The following is a 16,367-nucleotide window of genomic DNA, read 5'->3' as shown; positions in this document are numbered from 1 at the left end:
CTATCCAACTCCATGGCTTATGTTTAAAATGCCAAATAATGAACTTTAATCAAAGTATGCAAAACAAGACTGTTCCCGTAACCTATTTTGATAATGACAGTAGTTAATAAAAACAAAAGGCTCCTTGGTTGACTTTTATCAACTTTTCATTTATTTTGGTTCCTATGGGACAGGGGGTTGGGGACTGGCAAAGCACATCATTTTGCTCTGCAGCAACCAAAGCTAGAGAGACCATCACCGTTACCATACGAGCATCGCCTGAGCACCGAGGTCTACTTTCCCAGTCTACGCAAAGCAGCGAAGACCCAACACCAAATGGAACAAAACCCCCAATCACATTAATGTGATTTCAGGGTCAGATGACCACAGTAGATACACAATAGTCAAACAGTGCTAGCAATAGAGGGTAGGGCTTCAATACAGAATTTAGAATTGGGCTGCATTAGGGGAGGAAGAGGGGGGTCTCGATTGACCTTCAGGGGGTCTCTGTGACACGTCTCAGGGAGCCGATGGTGGGGCTGGAGCTTCCCCACTCGCTGTGCCTCCTGTACTCGCCAGGGCGAAGGAAGTACTGACGACCCCTGTAGTGGGGGTGCTCGTGGAGGATCCAGTAACCCTCCATGACGTTGGCGGAGGAGATGTCGTGGCTGTGGAAGCTCTCGTGCAGGTCGGGGCAGTCCTCCATCATCTCCATGTTCTGACCCCTGAAGTCAGAGCGCCCGTAGATCTTCATCCTGTAGTTTCCTCGATACTGGGAAAGAAGAAGACAGACAAAATGGACAATGGATATATTAAATGATACACAGACAGTATATAGGCATTAATGTAAGTGTACTATTAGGAGAATGAAATATAACTTGAACCATGACATTTGTGAAGAAAAAATTGACCGTGTTAAAAAAAGGTGTTGGTTGGCATTTGTGAATCTATTTGTCATAACCTCAGCCAAATGTCAGTAATAATCTAGCCAAGTAATTACAATAAATGCTAAGAAAGAAAAAAAAACAGTAGACACTGAAGCCCTCAGCTCAAGGGACTGAAAACAATGTGGGACTGAGGACACACGATGTGGTACACTCACAGGGGGCACCATACGGCAGGAGCGGATGCAGTCGTTGAAGCCAGCCCAACGCTGGTAGTCGGGGTACTCGCCCTTGTTCAGCATGTACTGGTAGCCAGTGTAGTTGGGTTTCTCGTAGGCCACCCAACAGCCATTGTCCACCTTTATGGAGTTACAGCGGCTGAAGTGGTTGTGCATCTCAGCACAGTCGCTGCTGCACTCATAATGGCGGCCCTGGAAGTTCTTGTCCTCATAGAATATAATCTAGAAAAGAGAGATGGAAAGTTCAAATCAAAATGATACACACGATAAGCTAACGTAGCAGACGTAAAAGAAACACCCGAGCAGAGTTTCCACATCCGCTTTCCAGCGGAAGCTAGGTTGAAGGAACTGTATCCCTGAATGCCAGATGCATCCTGTTGTTGGCAACACCGCTAAGGGTGGGTGCACACATGATAACACAGATATTGGGGAAAAGTTTTGGCTGTCTTCTGAAAAATGTAAATAACCTAGCACAGAATGAAAAACACAATTACATTTTCATTATCAGGAACTGCAATCCAACGTACACCATTTATGATATGGAATTGAAATAGGCCAAGCCTACCTATAATATATACTTTTAGTACATGTGTCGAAGAAGAGAGTGTCATTGGAACAATAAGAAATGATCCACGGCTCATTTTCACATCCCAGAAACCGCACTGAGGTACATGCACATCCTTTAGGGCAGTGGTTCCTACACCTTTTATAGTCCAGTACCCTGTCAAATATTCAACCTCCAGCTGCATACCCCTTCTAGCACCAAGGTCAGCACACTCTCAAATGTTGTTTTTTGCCATCATTGTAAGCCTGCCACACACACATTTATTAAACGTAAGAATGAGTGTGAGTTTTTGTCACAACCCGGCTCGTGGGAAGTGACAAAGAGCTCTTGTAGGACCAGGGCACAAATAATAATAATAATCAATCATTTTGCTCTTTATTCAGCCATCTTACATATACAACTTTATTTGTTGATCAAAAATGGTGAATAACTCACCACAGGTTAATGAGAAGGGTATGCTTGAAAGGATGCACATAACTCTGCAATGTTGGGTTGTATTGGAGAGAGTCTCAGTCTTAAATCATTTTCCACACACAGTGTGTGCCTGTATTTAGTTTTCATGCTTGTGAGGGCCGAAAATCCACTTTCACATAGGTATGTGGTTGCAAAGGGCATCATTGTCTTAACAGCGCGATTTGCCAAGGCAGGATACTCAGAGCGCAGCCCAATCCAGAAACCTGGCAGTGGCTTCTGATTAAATTAAATTTTCACAGAACCGCTTGTTGCAATTTCGATGAGGCTCTCTTGTTCAGATATGGGTAAGTGGACTGGAGGCAGGGCATGAAAGGAATAAAGAATCCAGTTATTTGTGTCATCTTTTTGGGAAAGTACCTGCATAATTGAGCACCCAACTCACTCAAGTGCTTCGCTATATCACATTTGACATAGTCCGTAAGCTTGAGTTCATTTGCACACAAAAGAATCATACAATAATGGAAAGACCTGTGTGTTGTCCTTGTTGATGCACACAAAGAAGAGCTCCAACTTCTTAATCATAGCCTCAATCGTGTCCCGCACATTGAATATAGTTGCAGAGAGTCCCTGTAATCCTAGATTCAGATCACTCAGGCAAGAAAAAACATCACCCAGATAGGCCAGTCGTGTGAGAAACTCGTCATCATGCAAGTGGTCAGACAAGTGAAAATGATGGTCAGTAAAGAAAACTTTAAGCTTGTCTCTCAATTTTAAAAAAAAGTGTCAATACTTTGCCCCATGATAACCAGCGCACTTCTGTACGTTGTAAAATAGTTACATGGTCGCTGCCCATATCATTGCATACTGCAGAAAATACACAAGAGTTCAGGGGCCTTGCTTTAACAAAGTTAACCATTTTGACTGTAGTGTCCAAAACGTCTTTCTAGCTGTCAGGCATTCCCTTGGCAGCAAGAGCCTCTCAGTGGATGCTGCAGTGTACCCAAGTGGCGTCTGGAGCAACTGCTTGCACGCATGTTACCACTCCACTATGTCTCCCTGTCATGGCTTTTGCGCCATCAGTACAGATACCAACACATCTTGACCATCAAAGTCCATTTGATGTCACAAAAGTTGTCCAGTACTTTAAAATATCCTCTCATGTTGTCCTGGTTTACAGTGGTTTGCAGAAGAGGATGTCTTCCTTAACAGACCCCCCATAAACGTAATGGACATATACCAGTAGCTGTGCCAGGCCCGCCACGTCTGTTAACTCATCCAGCTGTAACACATATAATTCACTGGCTTGTATGCGAAGCAGTAATTGTTTCAAAACATCTCCTGCCATGTCATTGATGCGTCAAGTGTTGTTTGATGAAGTCATTGTCTGTATAGTTTTTGGGCCTTTTCCCCCAGCATTGTCCCAGCCATATCCGCATCAACAGGAAGAATTAAGTCCTCCACAATAGTATGGGGCTTGTCTGTCTTAGCCACTCGGTAGCTCACCATATAAGACGATCTAGCCCCTTCTTATTAATGGTATCTGTTGCTTACTACTCGAAAGTCGTCTTAATTCTCGCTCAAAAAACTCCCGTGGCTTTTTTTTTTTTTTTTTTTAAATGTGAAGAATGTGAATCACATTTATATTTGGCGTACCCCCTACGGCATTGCGCATACCACCGTTTGGGAATACCTGCTTTAGGGCATGGGACAAAGGAATGTGTTGTGTCAATTGTGAGTGTGCCCATGTTGCTGGGGATCAGAAGTGCCCGGTACGAGAGAGACAGGTTGAGGTTGCCAGGGTGAGAGTAGAACAGAAGGTGTCATATGCTGAGGCAGTGAAGAGGATGATTGGTCATGGATGGGTAGTAGGCCTAGGCCAATACAGAGTGAATTTGAGACAAAAATATCTAAAGGATCGTATTATTAAATAGACTTTTCAAACATGAGTCTGTTGTAGACCCACTTCCTCTCTGCTTACCTCATGTCAAAATAAAAGTCCTGCACGTGCACCATATGTGGGCAAAAAAGGAATAACTTTTATTTAGTCTGTTTAATAATACAATCCTTTAGATCCCTCAAACTCAACTCGAGCTCGAGGCCAGTTCCACTGCATTTTTTAACTGTTCTCCTCTAATCAGGGACTGATTTAGACCTGGGACACCAGGTGTGTCCAATTAATTATAAGGTAGAATAGAAAACCAGCCCCTGCTTTAGATAACAAATACACCCGTGTTGCTAAAATAACCTACCTTTGAGACAATGCATTGGTGCTGCCCTCCTCTCCGTCCAGTCCATTCATACTTGCACATTAGCTTTGAGCCTTTAACACGTTCTATTCACCATCTCCTAAAATCCCCCTCCAATATCATTACTGGCCAATCATTTCTAGGTAAATTGCAAGCTATTTCGTTATTTATAATACTATCCAGTGAATCCAAATACGAAAGATGTATCACGGTTTATCACAGACAATTGTTAAATGAGCCTCTTTCCTGTATTTCCCCATGAAACTCATGGTGTGTTCATGCTTACCTTGCTCATTGTGACTGTGTTTAGTTCGGACCGGACCGGGTAGTGAGCGGTACTGGACCTCTTTATAGACCCTGCAGGGATCAGGCCTTTGTAAATGTGACACAAAGCTTTGTTGTGTCAGCACAATGTGCTCTACGGGCTACAGAAAACTATAGGGCTGGCCCACAGCAGCAGCTCTTTGTCTCGGTCAAAAGCTCTCTATCTCTATGGAAAATACTGTACAACGGCACTTTCCGAAGTCACACAATAAGAGTTGCAACCTCTGCCTTTATTGGCATTGAGGCTAGCAATGTATAGACAGACTACCAGAGAGAGAGAAAAATATTAAGCCATCCTTAACAGCTTTATAATGAATTGAACTTGTTGCAATGAGTTTCTGATTTGCAGGTCATTCATTCAATCAGTTAGTTAATCAATAATATTCTTAATGTTAAGACTGTGACATACAAGTATAGCAATATTTTTTCCTTGGCAAAAATGAAAACAGGAAGCAGACCAAACTCTTTACCTGCTGTATGTATAATGTTGTGTGCTATAGCTTGGAAAATAGATAAATGTGACTCTAGATGACAACATAATGATGTTTGTTTCCAACATTAGGGCTGTTTTACTGTTTTCCTTGCCACGAAACTAACAAGTATGGCGATACTGGTATCATCCCTGCCATCATCCCTGCCCAACTTAAAGGAAAACTCCACCCAAAAACTATCTTTTTGCATTTTTTCATTAGTCCATTGTTGATATACTCCCCAAAAATGTGCATCTCAGCTATTAAGTTTTCAGGATATATAACTTTCAAAATACAGAAATACAGCTGGATAAATCATTAATGAGGGTGCAGACAACTTTTAGGGTTGATTATGGTATAGTATACATACTGTACACAGCAATTCTCCTGTCTAATAACCATACACTAATGCCCCCGGGCGCCGAAGACGTGGATGTCGATTAAGGCAGCCCCCCGCACCTCTCTAATTCAGAGGGGTTGGGTTAAATGCGGAAGACACATTTCAGTTGAAGGTATTCCGTTGTACAACTGACTAGGTATCCCCCTTTCCCTTAATTGCTGGAACTTAATTATTTACACAAAAGCTTTGCTATTGTTTTGCCATTGATTTGAGATGGGGGGAAAAAATCACACAGAGAAGCCACATTTAAAAACCAGCACCTTTAATCACTTTGTTACAGTCCAGATGTGAGAAGCTTACAGGCCACTCCTCATTCTCCTGAAGGAGCCCACCATGGGGTTGTGGCAGGCCCAGTCGTTGCAGGCCCTGTACTCCCCGGGGCGGAGGAAGTACTGACGACCCCTGTAGTTGGGGTGCTCGTAGAACACCCAGTAGCCTTCCATGACGTTGGAGGAGAAGATGTCACGGTGGCGGAAACGCTCATACACGTTGGGGCAGTCGTCCATGAACTCCATCATGTGACCAGACATCTCAGGCCTGTTGTAGATTCTCATTCTGTAGGCTCCTCTGTACTGTTGGTAGAAGAGACAGAGAGGAGGGAATAGGGAGGACAAGAAGTGATTAGGGGCGAAATGATCACAGAGGTCACAGTAGAGTTTTATACACTGGGCGATCTAAGAATTTCTACACGTCGATTAATACCAGAGACTTGCTTCAGAAATAGATATTCAGTCAAATGAGGAGAAACCTCTCAAAGCAGAAGTATAATACTGCCAAAAACACTGAGTGATGATGAATAGAATGAAAATGAAGAAGGTAAGTCTTTGGGGTGCGTTCCTATTCCTTTAAAAAATGACTGGATCTCCTTGTGGACTTTGATGCTTTGACTCCTCTCTGTATCTATAAATGACATCAAAAGGCTGGTGATTGACGCTGATTTCTAAAGTGCCGTTTGATGTGTGGCAGGAGTAACCCTATCCATCAGTTTGACTGACTTACGGGGGGGAACATCTGGCAGGAACGGATGCAGTTGTTGAAGCCCATCCAGTGGTGGTGGTCAGGGTACTCTCCCTGGTTCAGGATGTACTGGTAGCCGTTGAAGTTGGGCTTCTCGTAGGCCACCCAGTGACCGCCGGTCACCCTGATAGAGTTACAGCAGTTGAAGTGTCTGAACGTGTCAGCACAGTCACTGTTGCACTCATAGTGTCGACCCTGGAAGTTGTGGCCTTCGTAAAAGATTATCTAAAAAGAACAGAAATGTATCAAATATGGATGTGGAAAGTAATTTATACTGAGTCGACGATGATGATAGTAAAATGACTTTTGACTGAAAGCCGTACTCATGGACGTAGTGTTGATCCTCAACAAGCTAGCTCCTCGACAAGCTAGCTCCCTCGACAAGCTAGCTCCCTCGACAAGCTAGCTCCCTCGGCAAAGCTAGCTCCCTCGGCAAGCTAGCTCCCTCGGCAAGCTAGCTCCCTCGGCAAGCTAGCTCCCTCGACAAGCTAGCTCCCTCTCGACAAGCTAGGTCCCTCGACAAGCTAGCTCCCTCGACAAGCTAGCTCCCTCGACAAATGCTATTTGATTTGAAACTATGGCAAGCTTAAGAAGCATTCTGCCTAAGCCTATGTATGCTTGATTTGGTCTGTAAAGGGTCGCTGCACACCCCAGATATCTCCCACAATCAACAGCCTGATCAACTCTAAGGAGATGTGTAACGCTGCATGAGACAAATGGTGGTCACCCCAGATACTGACTGATTTTCTGATCCACGCCCCAATTTTTTTTTTTGGTATGTGTGACCAACTCAGATGCATATCTATATTCCCAGTCATGTGAAAACCATAGATTAGGGCCTAATTTATTTATTTCAATTGACAGATTTTCCTTATATGAGCTGTAACTCAGTACAATTCTAGAAATTGTTGCATGTTGCGTTCATATTCCTGCTCAGTGTAGTTTTAAAACTGAAGTCTTTGACACAGCTTCATAAATTGTATGCCTAGCTTACATTGCCAAATAGCTTCCCAATACCTTAAGCCTAACAGCATCTGGTGATCTCCCTAATTACATCAGCAATCATCGAACAAGTAAGCTAAACCTGTTAGCTCATACCTTTCCCATGGTTGGAGGGCTTGATGTCTGCACCGTAGCCCTCAGCAGACTCTCAGGCCCTTTTTTATACTCTTCTACTGACAGTAAAATAGACCTGTGTCTACATTGTAGTGATTAGAAGTGACCTTTTTAGACGTCAGGGACCATTCCAATTGTCTCTGAAACCATAGGCTACTCTTTACCCGCAAGTGCTGGAGTTTACCTATACAAATACAAAACCTCCCCCTCCACCCCATATGCCTACCTCATTCTGTGTTCTTTACACCGACCCTTGTTCAGCCATGACATGGTGATGCGCCCATTGAAACATCACACAAAAGGCCTTTAGGTACTGTATGTAGTGTGAACAACCGAGCTTTTAACGTTTGCAGGAGGTTAGACTGTCAAATATAGTCAAATATTCTACAAATACTTGGGGTTGATGTGAAAAAAAATGATTGAACGTTGATATGAAAAAGTTATGAAAATGTTAAACGGATTATCATAGTTTATTTCAGTGTGGGTTCATATTTTCCCTCTCTCTGATCTCAGGTCACAGAATCGTGGTTGTGTTCCCTTCGTAGACCTGTGTGTGTGTGTGTGTGTGTAAGTGATTCTGATGTTATTGATTGAATCAAGCCCTTGTGTTGATGTAATCTAGAGTGATCTGGTCTCTTTTTGCTTCCATAGCCTGCAGACCTACTCTGATGTCATGTACAGACAACTGTGTGTGTGTGTGTGTGTGTGTGCGTGTGTGTGTGTGTGTGTGTGTGTGTGTGTGTGTGTGTGTGTGTGTGTGTATGTGTGTGTGTGTGTGTGTGTGTGTGTGTGTGTGTGTCAAAGGGAGGGCATAGTTGTGTCTGAGTCTATCTGAAAAGTAATAGTGCTTTGGCTTGTAAACATACCCCAGAGCGGAAGGGAAAAGGCCAGAAAGAGTTGCCCTTGTGTGTTCTGTTCCCAAAGCCCAGCTGATGCCAGAAAGTTCAGTCTCATCCTTTAGCCTTTCATGAGGATAAGAGCCCATTCCCTCTCTCTACTTTTGCATTTTGCTGCTTCAAGTCTGTAGAAAGACTATATTTTCTGAAACACAATAGCCATTCTGTTCCTGGGCAAAAACCTGCTACTCTGGCAACGTTTCTAACCAAATGTGACTCATTATCAGAGTGAGTTAAAACATGAAACCTAAAGAAGCCTAGGGGAATTTCAAGGCAACCATTATCAAAAAATGAAAGCTTATCAACTGTTCTTTAAGCAGCTCTCTTTTCGGTGACATAAGTAGATAATTGATATCCTTTTATCACATTGTGCAGTGTATAATTGTATCTGAATTATCAGATGTCTGCTTCTGTAAAGGTTCTTGTGAGAATTTTGGGGGGGTAGAAAATGTGACCATATTGAGGTATTGGGTGTATAATAGGATTCAGTCTTCATCAGACTCTTCGTTAGACTCTTCATCATTCTAGTTGCACTCATCTTAATTTTTTTTGCTAAAGCTTTTGGACTGCATATTCATCGTTGTCATTAACACCACTATCCTCATCCTCATCATCACCATAATCATCCTCCTCATCCTCATCCTCATCATCACCATAATCCTCCTCCTCATCATCATCATCATAATTATCATCATCCTCCTCCTCATCATTATCTCAGGTTCTTTGCTGAAACTCTAGTTCCGAATCTTTATTATCATACTCATCATAACAGCATAGTCAACCTCCATCTTTGTTGTCATCATTTTAACCCTCTGGGATGGTTTCTAACCTTTCCACTCATTAAATCTGATCGCAGCATCTGTGTGCCCCTGTGTTTTGCAAAGGAGAACCTTATTTCAGAACTCTCAAATTATCATCTTTAGCAGTGCTACAAGACATCTCCTTCCCATCCTGTAGGGAAAGCAACATCACAGACGCCCCTGCCTGTTATCTCTGGTCCCCCCCAGAGGAGAAATAAAGCAGCCACTGTGGAGCATTCCACTCTTCATCTTAGAATGAGAAAGATGGAGCGAGGGAGAGAGAATGTAAAGGGGGGGTACATTGCAGCCATCTCTGTGTCATCCAAGGAACACATAGTGCAGGGGAGTTACATGTAATCTGTTTATAAAAATGAACTATAATCAGTTACGTACAGTATGTCACCAGAAAAAATATTGTAATCAGATTACATATACTTTGGAAAAACTAGATGATTACTTCTTGGATCACTTTTAAATTTAGAAAGGATGTTTGCCAGAAAAAAAATACTTCTTGGATACTCTTCTAAATTCAGAAAGGATGTTTGCCGGGGGAAAAAATACACTATGACACCTTTCTGTGTCATAGTAACTGAGAGTAATCAGATTACGTTTCTGAGTTTAGGTAATCCAAAAGTTACAGTACTGATTACAATTTCGAATAGGTAACCAATTACATTTAGAAAGTAACCTACCCAATCCTGCAATATGTGTAGGCTAATCACATAGGAAATGATGAAACGCTCAACCTTTTTTAAATTTTACACACTTGGGAAAGAAAGAGCCATACCACATATTTGATAGGCTACCTAATTAAACTGAGCCTATAACATCCTGCAAACAGATTTCAGTCAAAACAAAGAGACATTGAATTGCACTAAAACTGAAAATGGCTTTAAATTCCAAACCATGTCTTTAAACTCACTGTCAAAAACCATCACAATATATCCCCAAAATATTGCAGGCAGAGATAGGACCAAGTAGGCCTCCAATGTCGCCCATTATAAGCAGTCATTTAAAGAACACTATCTTGCTGACTCTTCTGGGGTGTAACAAGGGGTTTGTATATATATATATATATATTAATTCGATGGAGGCTTCTCTTCAGAATTGGCTAATCTGGTGTTGAAAACGCGGCGTGATCGCTCTGTGCTCGCCAAAGCCTCTCACGTGAATAGAGTGAATACCTGTTTTGCTCAGAGATCATCCTCCCCATTCTTCCATTAAAAATCTCCAGGCGGCCTCTCTCTCTGTCGCTGCCAGCGCGCGCTCTATATCGGGTTTGCCAGACGCAGACGCGGGAACTGCTATGAGCTCATGCCAGGGCTGGGATTTACCGCGATGCGTCTGATGTGCTCCATCTTTTTGCTTGGGGATAATTAAAAGAGGAAATGGTGCTGGAAGAACAGAACGGAGGAGGAGATGGAGGGGAAGGGGGGGGGGGGGCAAATGGATGCAGCTGTCATTTATTTTAAGCCGTTCATACATGTTGTTTTTCCCTCATTTGTGACTTTGCTTAAAACTTTTCTCACCTTAGAATTTTGTACAAATCCCTCTCCCTCCCACAAGGAATGCAGCAGACAACACACAGGTGGACATTTTAGCCAATATGCTTTTTCAGAGGTTACGTTTAGGCCTATTCAGCCTATATGCCTATGTTGCCTATAGGCATTTTTCATTAAATAACCCTGCTATTTAGCCTACTTGAAAAGACCATAGTCCACAATCTAAACACATAGCCTGAACCTTGCACCTTAAACTAAACTTACTAAATAGTAAACCCGCTTCTTCTTATCCAAACATTTACATCAATTTCACATGTGGGAGTAGCCTAGATCTGAAATGGATCTTGGTCTCAAAGTGTTTCCCCATCTTTAAACTCTATGTCTCCCATGCCCCAAAGGTTTCAGTATAAAGAGCAACTTTTCACCCTGTGATCCACGCACCTTTTAAACAATTCATTCTGTTTACTGACACATGACAAAAAAAAGTTCAAATCCTCTTCATATCTCCTCTTACAAGGATAGGCTACACCTCACCTCAGCCGTGCTTATGCATTTAGAGCCCGGTAGATGACTTCAATTGAGGCCCCTGAACAAACGGGAAATTCAGTTTGAAGGAGCTCTAACTTTCACCAATCCGTAAATTTATAATCACATGTGATGCCATTTCTTACTTCCTCAAATGTGTCATCAAAGCAAATGTGTTCTGACAACAGTAAGTGACAAGCGCGCCAAAGGAGAGGCGGGAAATCAGCCGTTGCGCTTGCTATCAATTATTGATCGCGTCGCGCCCGACCAACCAGCAGACGTATTGTTATAGGCTAATGAAATACATGAATTTAAAAACAAAAAAAGAAACCAAGGTCGGCCCCATTGTTGTGTGAAGGCTTGTGAGTTTGATTGACTGACTGCACATTTTCTCGTTTGCTAGTGTGGCTGATCAAAGGAGGGCCCTTATTGCCCAAGGCCACTTGCAATTTATTTAGAGGGGCTGTGTCGCTGTCCCAGCAGGTAACAATACTGGGCCAAGCCACTCAAGATAATCATAGCTTTGACGTGTCTCCCCCTCCCCCATAGGCCACACATGCACACACACAAGCATGGTTAAGAGGAAACATCCATATTAGACTGATTTAGATCACATTGGTAATATGCAAGGGTGTATTTTGGGCTCAAATTCTGAAAAGCCTCAAAGGAATATCCACATTACCTTGATGAAAATCCATAGGCCAACCAAGCGTTAGTGTTTGTCATTTAGGCCTAAAGCTTGGACTTTATTTATAGTTCATTTCGGACTCATGTCCTGATTTCCAACAGACCCATATGTGCGGAAAATACCACGTGACAATTCATCCTTCAATTTAGTTTAAATTTGAATTTGAATTATTATTAATCGTTTACTTTGAATACAGTAGCCCAGGCCTAATAAATTAGGCTATCCGTTACAAATAAATTGAGTAGCGTAACCTGCAGCTAGACAAAGAGAGGAGGGAAATAACGTGCAGTGTCACAAGAAAACGATTCTACGATATTAGAAATGAAAGGAAAATGCTTTCCATTAAAAAAAGTTACTCACAACGGAATTCTAGTAATAGGTTGCTATAATTTAATGGGGGTAAACACATTTGAACATGTGCGAGAAATAAATAATATTGGTGCATCCGGGAGTGGAAAACAAGTTAAATTTCCGCAGGAGCATCGGGTTGTCTTTTTAGTAGGCAACATCTGCATGCCACCTTGATACGTTATTTTAGAAAGTGTGTTTGAAAACCCGTCCTGTGTACCGCATTAATAATACACGATAGAGAGCATATTAACAGTGCGCATATTCTGCGTCCAGACTCACTCGGGTGCTTACGGGGATGTGCTATAAACAACAGTCTCAGATCTCTTCCTCATAGAAACCGTCAAAAACAAAAGCCTGAAATACTACACCAGATTTACTCGTCTGACGACGAATCTTTTATCTCAAAATGTTCTAATTACAGCGAGGCCATCATTTCAGACACGTTTTTAATAGTCAGAACCCAAGAGAGAGACCTTTTTTTTTTTTTTTTACTTTTGCGAACACAGGTATGAGTTCAGGTAGCATAGTGATCTGAACAGATAAACTATTGTACTGAATTGTGTTGTATTGTATTATATCTAATATTAGTATAGTAAATGTAGTCAGGCTACGTTATAGACATAGCCTAATAGTAGCATAAGTATAGGCCTATAGGTGTCATGCTTTGATAAGAGGTAAACTTGAAAACGTTGCAAACAGACTTAATTTTTGGCTTTATTATTATAAACCTGTTTCTTTTTAATTCACTCTATTATTTTAGACAAATAGGCTAATTTACTATAATTTATTTAGTAATATGTTTCATAGGCCCTGTCAAAATATGATATTTATGTTTCGATAATGTAGCCTAATATTGTCTGATTGCACAGGATATTAAAAAGGTCTCTTTAGATGAAGACTTTTTCTCTTAAAGCGCCATAAACATTTAGAATGCTTTTGTTGTCTCATTTTAAGAGGAACATTGAATATGTAGGATAGGCTACAATCACTTTTAATAGAGGTGGATTTCATAATGATGATTCTCTTACCTTGCTGATGACCGTTTTTTACTAGAAGGATACAGTTTTTGTCATATGGGATTTATCGTAACAGGTTAGGAGAATTAACGTAGCAGATTAGGATAATTAACGTAGCAGGTTAGGATAATTAGATTAAGGTTAGGAAAAAGGTTAGGGTTACCTAAAATGTATTAACAAAACTTTTGACGTTAATTTGACAAGCTGGATCGCTTCTTGCCATGACCCTATTGCCCTCCCACTAATGAGATTTATTCAATCTCTTGAATTTGAATAGACTCCAATTAATTAATTCAAAGTCCATGTGATGTGGGCATCACTTTCTCTCATTGCTTTTTTTTCCTATCATTTGTCGAGCAGGAACCGTTTATATGGACGAGTGAATACTGTAATAACATTGCTTTTTGGGATTTATCTTTTTTTTGTGAACATGAAGGATGAGCCAGACCACGTGTTTCAATCAGTACTCAGCACTAAGTAAAAACACTACCGACTGCATCTGTATGCAACCTGCTCTTTTATGAGTTGAAAATAATGAAGTCCTTTGGTCAACGTTTTATTTCTCCTTGTAGATAGAATTCAATGACATTATCCATTTGGGATCTATGTGTTATCAAGACTCCAATGCTTTGTTGTACGTCTGTGGCTCCAACGTGTTAGAACGGCGACTCTTTACCGCCAGAGGGCGCTAGAACCCAAAACATAGGCCTTTCTCAGATAATCTGTCTCCTGCCTTTATGCTGTATCTCTGAGGAGGTTTATTGAGAGAGAGTGAGACTTTGGGACACAGTCACAGATGTATATTTGCTGAGGGGGAGATGCAGGGGCACACAGCACAGATCTGTGTTTACTGGATCTGTGATCCCTCTCTCTGCACTGAATCCTATCAGTGTGTGCAGACACAGGGTTTTGCCCAGTGGAGGCGGCACCAAGTCGTTTTAAGCAGCCACTGAGAGAGAGGTGACCGGTCACACAGAATATAACAAACATACATGTACTGCTGATGTCAAACAGGCTGCCACGAGAATTAGTTTATCTATGGTACATGCTCACATATCTACATTGACACACCATTGTGACACACGCACGCACGCACACACACACACAACAATGGGCAGTTGGCTTTGTACCAGTTTGTAGCTCAGTGGATGTGGATGCTGACTGAGAGATGAGTGGAATACCTGCAGGACTGCAGAGATGCCAGTTCTCCCATTGGGAGGGGCTCTGTGCAGGCCTTTTGTTCTGTTGACCATTCACTCTATTCATTTAGCTTTGCTCTCTCAAATGCACCAGTGTGACCAATTGATCATTCAAAAGTATGTCCTCAAACCAGTCTATCTGTCCTCATAGCATGCCATTTAAACTGTGTGCCATATGCTTTCAATCAATTTTTTTTATGTGGAATAGCTGGGTAGCTAGTATACTCTACTGCCTCATTCAAATGAAATACAATGTTATTGGTTGTGTACACATACATTGGCAAGAAAAAGTATGTGAACCCTTTGGAAATACCTGGATTTCTGCATAAATTGTTCATAAAATTTGACTTGATCTTCATCTAGGTCACAACAATGGACAAACACAGTCTGCTTAAACTAATAACACACAAACAATTATAATTGTTCATGTCTTTATTGAACACACCGTGTAAACATTCACAGTGCAGTGTGGGAAAAGTATGTGAACCCTTGGATTTAATAACTGGTTGACTCTCCTTTGACAGCGATAACCTCAACCAAATGTTTTCTGTAGTTGTGGATCAGACCTGCACAGCGGTCAGGAGGAATTTTTGACCATTCCTCTTCACAAAACTGTTTATATTCAGCAATATTCTTGGGATGTCTGGTGTGAACTGGTCTCTTGAGGTCATACCACAGCATCTCAATTGGGTTGAGGTCAGAACTCTGACTGGGCCACTCCAGAAGGTGTATTATATTCTGTTGAAGCCATTCTGTTGTTGATTTACTTCTGTGTTTTGGGTTGTTGTCCTGTTGCATCACCCAACTTCTGTTGAGCTTCAATTGGTGGACAGATAGCCTAACACTCTCCTGAAAAATGTCTTGATAAAATTGCAAATTCATTTTTCCGTCGATGATAGCAAGCTGTCCAGGCCCTGAGGCAGCAAAGCAGTCCCAAACCATGATGCTCCCTCCACCATACTTTACAGTTGGGATGAGGTTTTGATGTTGGTGTGCTGTGTGTGTACCTTCCAAACAACTCAACTGTAGTTTCATCTGTCCACAGAATACTTTGCCTGTAGCGCTGTGGAACATCCAGGTGCACTTTTGCAAACTTCAGACGTGCAGCAATGTTTTTTATGGACAGCAGTGCCTTCTTCCGTGGTGTCCTCCCGTGAACACCATTCTTGTTTAGTGTTTTACTTATCCTAGACTCGTCAACAGAGATGTTAGCATGTTCCAAAGATGTCTGTAAGTCTTTAGCTGACACTCTAGGATTCTTCTTAACCTCATTGAGCATTCTGCGCTGTGCTCTTGCAGTCATCTTTGCAGGATGGCCACTCCTAGAGAGAGTAGCAACAGTGCTGAACTTTCTCCATTTATAGACAATTTGTCTTACCGTTGACTGATGAACATCGAGGCTTTTAGAGATAATTTTGTAAACCTTTCCAGCTTTATGCTAGTCAACAATTCTTAATCTTAGGTCTTCTGAGATCTCTTTTGTTCGAGGCGTGGTTCACATCAGGTAACGAACCTCGTCCTCCTCTTCGGAGGAGGAGAAGCGAGAAGGATCGGAGCACCAAAACGCAGCGTGGTAAGTGTCCATAATGTTTATTTTACTACATAAACTGAACACTACGAAATACAAAACAATAAACGTGAAATGAACAAAACAGTCCCGTGTGGCGACAAACACTGACACGGAAGACAAACACCCACAATCCAAAAGTGAAACCCAGGCTACCTAAGTATGATTC

General features: G+C 41.8%; 2 protein-coding genes across 2 annotated transcripts; both read right to left on the bottom strand.

Moving 5' to 3' along the window:
* Window positions 1-128: 128 nt before the first annotated feature.
* LOC139368039 (gamma-crystallin M2-like) lies at window positions 129-4,657 on the bottom strand. The gene is made up of 3 exons (XM_071106570.1): window positions 4,614-4,657; window positions 1,082-1,324; window positions 129-751 (listed from the first exon to the last, which is right to left on the bottom strand). The coding sequence occupies exons 1-3, from the start codon at window positions 4,620-4,622 to the stop codon at window positions 476-478; spliced, it is 528 nt and encodes a 175-aa protein (XP_070962671.1). The 5' UTR covers window positions 4,623-4,657; the 3' UTR covers window positions 129-475.
* Window positions 4,658-5,766: 1,109 nt separating this feature from the next.
* On the bottom strand, window positions 5,767-7,694 carry LOC139367470 (gamma-crystallin M2-like). The gene is made up of 3 exons (XM_071105687.1): window positions 7,637-7,694; window positions 6,521-6,763; window positions 5,767-6,093 (listed from the first exon to the last, which is right to left on the bottom strand). Exons 1-3 carry the CDS (start codon window positions 7,643-7,645, stop codon window positions 5,818-5,820), a joined length of 528 nt encoding a protein of 175 aa, XP_070961788.1. The 5' UTR covers window positions 7,646-7,694; the 3' UTR covers window positions 5,767-5,817.
* Between the last annotated feature and the right edge of the window lie 8,673 nt (window positions 7,695-16,367).

Source organism: Oncorhynchus clarkii, chromosome 16, assembly GCF_045791955.1.
Source record: "Oncorhynchus clarkii lewisi isolate Uvic-CL-2024 chromosome 16, UVic_Ocla_1.0, whole genome shotgun sequence".
Taxonomy (NCBI): domain Eukaryota; kingdom Metazoa; phylum Chordata; class Actinopteri; order Salmoniformes; family Salmonidae; genus Oncorhynchus; species Oncorhynchus clarkii.
Note: the sequence above shows the minus strand (reverse complement) of the source record. Positions and strands in the feature narration are given on the sequence as shown.